Source organism: Penaeus monodon, chromosome 29, assembly GCF_015228065.2.
Source record: "Penaeus monodon isolate SGIC_2016 chromosome 29, NSTDA_Pmon_1, whole genome shotgun sequence".
NCBI lineage: Eukaryota > Metazoa > Arthropoda > Malacostraca > Decapoda > Penaeidae > Penaeus > Penaeus monodon.
This window is the reverse complement of record NC_051414.1, coordinates 13,514,464-13,514,744: the sequence shown is the minus strand read 5'-3', so window position 1 is coordinate 13,514,744 and position 281 is coordinate 13,514,464. Positions and strand designations below refer to the sequence as shown.

General features: G+C 39.5%; 1 protein-coding gene across 1 annotated transcript in view; it reads left to right on the top strand.

Moving 5' to 3' along the window:
* Window positions 1-281, top strand: part of LOC119591977 (NEDD8-conjugating enzyme Ubc12-like) — a gene marked incomplete at its 5' end in the record, with an annotated part of 2,633 nt that overhangs the window by 2,159 nt on the left and 193 nt on the right. Inside the window, 1 exon segment of the mRNA XM_037940736.1 lies at window positions 65-281. Coding sequence (XP_037796664.1) covers window positions 65-205 — 141 coding nt within the window.

Genomic DNA, 281 nt, shown 5'->3' with positions numbered 1-281 from the left:
GTTACTACTACTGGGCACAAAAATCTTTATTTAATCAGACATGTTACTCTTTTTCTTTTAACAGGAACCAAATCCTGAGGATCCATTAAACAAGGAGGCAGCTGAAGTTCTCCAGAACAATCGACGATTATTTGAGCAAAATGTGGTGAAAAGCATGAAAGGTGGCTATATTGGCAATGTGTATTTTGATCGCTGCCTGAAATGATTGCCATCACTTGTATTGTCTCCGAAATCCATGTCGTTGTATTTCATGGCTGGGGAACGTGGAGTTTGGCATGATT